At 44.6% G+C, this 3426-nt stretch overlaps 1 protein-coding gene across 1 annotated transcript; it reads right to left on the reverse strand.

The window, feature by feature from the left end:
* Window positions 1-608: 608 nt before the first annotated feature.
* On the reverse strand, window positions 609-3426 carry LOC146513135 (dexamethasone-induced Ras-related protein 1-like). The gene is made up of 2 exons (XM_085171579.1): window positions 3037-3426; window positions 609-2806 (listed from the first exon to the last, which is right to left on the reverse strand). Exons 1-2 carry the CDS (start codon window positions 3305-3307, stop codon window positions 2277-2279), a joined length of 801 nt encoding a protein of 266 aa, XP_085027705.1. The 5' UTR covers window positions 3308-3426; the 3' UTR covers window positions 609-2276.

Here is a 3426-nt window from a genome sequence, read left to right on the forward strand (position 1 = left end):
GGGGTTTATCACCTATGCTGAAACCAGCTGATCATTTGCTGTTACCTCTGGGGAGCTGTTCAGTAATTCATTTTTATGAACAATTTATGATTTTTTTATGCTTTGGAGCATTACTTCTCATGCTTTCTTGATGCACAAGAAAGCATCACTTTCTTGTGCATTGCATTATGGAACAGCACAAATAGATGTGAACACAGACTGCTGGTAGCGAATTGTCTGAGGCCAACCGACCATCGGGGGTGCTAGAGGCTAGATGAGTGTCTGAGCATAAATGCACTCATCACAAAGACATGTAGCGTCCTGATTTGATAGAGAGTAATTACTGATTAAATGGAGCGAAGATGCTTGAGACTAAATACCTGCTCTCAGCATGATAAGAAACACCAAACCACTCTTTATTCACTGGAATGTCTGCAATACCTGAGAGTCTGTCATTAAAATACTTCCAGCTAACAGCATTTGTAGAGACATTCTGAGATGAAAAAAGAAAGAAACAGAATTCCAGCGCACTTCCTCGTTGTGCAGCTGCTGCTGGCCTGTGTGGCACATTCTGTCCTTATTTACAATGTGTCACTGGCCTTCCTCCCCGTTCTGATGCGTGTTGACGCCTTTGGCATATGTGATGGTGCTTGTTGATAATAATGAAAAATGTGTGTTCACGGGGATTTGCTGTGTGTAAACGTACATTGTGATCTTAGGTTTTTTTCACTCGAGCGTCACACCAGGCCAATTAGTGTTGCCGTCGTCTTATCAGTGTGGAGATAATAAGATCATTAGCCTGCTGATCTTCACAATGAATGCAGTTGGGAGCACATTGTGTAACTGAACAGTTAGAGGGCAGTGTTATAGTACAGCCCTCTGACCCTGGCCTTTGAGAGACTTTTCCTCTCTCTCAGGTTAACGCAAGATGTTCTCTGTCTCTTTGCCGAGATACAGTATGCAGAATTATTGCTGATAGCACTTAAGACATCACACACAGAGAATGTACCGAACATTGAGTCTCTGCCTTGTCTTGGGGGAGAAGGCTGGAACTTCTAAATGCAGGTGGCAACGTAGAAAAACATAATAAGAACAAATTATTACTGTTTTTGTCCTGAATTTTACTATTACGTTTTTAAAATGTTCCAGAGCACTCAAGGACAGAAGAATCTGGACATTAAAGGGACATGATTTGCATATTTGTATCACAAGCGTCCACCGTGTGATGCAAAACAGCTCACTAAAATGCTTTTGAAGCATGTTTTTAATAGTATTTACAATTCCTGGATAGACCTCAAATTATTTTGCAGGTGGGGTAGAGTGATTTTCACATTTTAGATCGCCTTAATTTGGTCTGTTTCAGTCTTCCTGCAGTTAGTGAGGTACTAACACATATGACTTGTCCCCAGTGATAGCAGTTTAAATAAACATGAAAGCATTGATTTTCTCTGGGTAATAAAGCCTGTTTTTCTGCACTATATTGTCTTTATTTGATTGGAATTAGGGGCACAAGTAGCAGATCCTGCTCGGTTCTGCAGGATAAGTGCAAAATGTAGATATTTGCATCAGTTATACTGAAGCGTCCCAGTCCCAGAGAGCATGACATCTCAGAATGACAAGACCAAATGGGAGATGTGAAGGATATTATTTTGGGCTGTGCTTTTTATCCCCCTTCCTTGTTTGAATGCATCTATTTATAAGGTGCCTACAGAAATGTTAACATTATAAAATAGAAGAAACAGAGATAAATATTTGTGTTGATTTGTTTTTTATTACATTTTATATTTTTTACTGCAAAAGAGAAAATTGACAGTGACAATAAATATACATTCACAATAAAAAATACTCTAGATTGCAACGAAACATTCAAGTGTACTTAGCCTTTAGAAAATCTAGAAGATGTAAACATGACCTCCCCGAAACACTGCACCTCCTCACCCAAAGAGTCTCTCTCTCTCTCTTTCTCCCGTCTGTAAAGGTATAACGTCAACAAAACACATTTACGCATCTATGCGCGAGTCTCACAAAGTATGAAGCCACGTCACACATCGGGCTCTGATTGACGGAGCAAGCTAACATTCTCGAATGTCTGGTGGGAAACCTTTTTTTCTTTTTTTGGTAGTTTTAGTGGACTCGTGTCCAGTCTGTGTCCTTTATAAACGGAGCTTCACCGGAGCGCGCGGCGGCCTCGGCGTCTCCAAACCTCCGGTGTCAGTTTGAGCGCTGCCGGCTGCTCTGACAAAGGCCGGGCTCTTCTCCCTTCAAACGTGTCATTAGAGTCTGAGCTCAGCGTCCGCTTAACTGATCACGCACCTCTCTTTGTCTTTGCCGTGGCCGCCTCCGATGGCCTTTTCTTTAATGTACATGAGGTCGCTGTGCACGCTGGGTCTCCGAGCGCACGGGGTCACCACGCCGTACGCTTCCCCGATGTCCTTCAGCTTCTTGTTTTTCAGCGACTTTCTGTGCAGCATGTCACAGTACTGCACCGACACTTTCCTGTGAAGGTCGGGGCTCATTTCGTGAGGTAGTTTGGCCAGGGTAAACAGAGTCTGAAACATCTTATCCACGTTCTCGTTGCGCTTTGCGGAGATCTCGAAGTACGCGCACTTCTCGTCCCCGGCCACCAGCTGCTCGATTTCCTCCTGCTGAACCTCCCGGTGAAACTCTCTGTCACCCTTGTTCCCGCAGATCACGAGAGGGACGTCGATGTTCTCTTTGATCTTGTTTTTCAGGCACATTTTGGTCTCGTAGATCTGCCGCTTGAGCCGCTGCACCTCCTGGAAGGAGTCTCGGTTGTCCAAGCTGAAGACGAGGAGGAACACGTCACCTGAAAGCAGAGAATATTATTTTGTTTAACCGCCTTTGCTTTTGTTTAACGTGTTTTCATTTTCTCCCTGTGTGTATGCACAGTTACAATAAAGCACAGGAGGCTCTGCTGCACCCTGCAGCCACGCGCTAAAGCGTGCGTGCAGCATTTAGAAAGCCCGCGTTTACCCCGCGTTTACAGAAGGATTCTCTGGTATAAAAAAGGAGACTGATAGGAATGTGGATAAGTACCTGTCAGTATTGAAAGCCTCCTCATAGCAGGGAAAGGATGGTTTCCGGACGTATCCAGTATGTCCAGCTGGTAAACGTCCCCCTTGATGCTGTACACTTTCCTGTGAAAGTCCTCGATAGTCGGCGTGTACTGCTCGTCGAATCTCCCGTTCAGGAATCGGGATACGATTGCACTTTTGCCAACTTTGGTGGATCCCAGAATCACCATCCTGTAGCAGTTCTTTGCTGGGATGTCAAAATCGCTTTCGGAGGGCGACATTTTTTTGATCATGTTTAAACCCGGGGCTGGATGTGCACCGTTCGTCTGTGCGTAAAAGGCAGGTGAGCAGCCTTCTGTGTGTCTCGGTGCTCTCACTTGCGCTCTAGTGTGTTTCTGTCTAGATGCTGAGC

Source organism: Neolamprologus multifasciatus, chromosome 8 (assembly GCF_963576455.1).
Source record: "Neolamprologus multifasciatus chromosome 8, fNeoMul1.2, whole genome shotgun sequence".
In the NCBI taxonomy this organism is placed as follows: domain Eukaryota; kingdom Metazoa; phylum Chordata; class Actinopteri; order Cichliformes; family Cichlidae; genus Neolamprologus; species Neolamprologus multifasciatus.

What these genes read in the sequence shown, in the direction of transcription:
- LOC146513135 (XM_085171579.1), bottom strand. Translation starts at nt 3,307, where the DNA reads ATGATCAAAAAAATGTCGCCCTCCGAAAGCGATTTTGACATCCCAGCA. An exon ending in GAGGCTTTCAATACTGACAG is followed by an intron (nt 2,807 to 3,036) that starts GTACTTATCCAC and finishes CTCTGCTTTCAG; the next exon opens with GTGACGTGTTCCTCCTCGTC.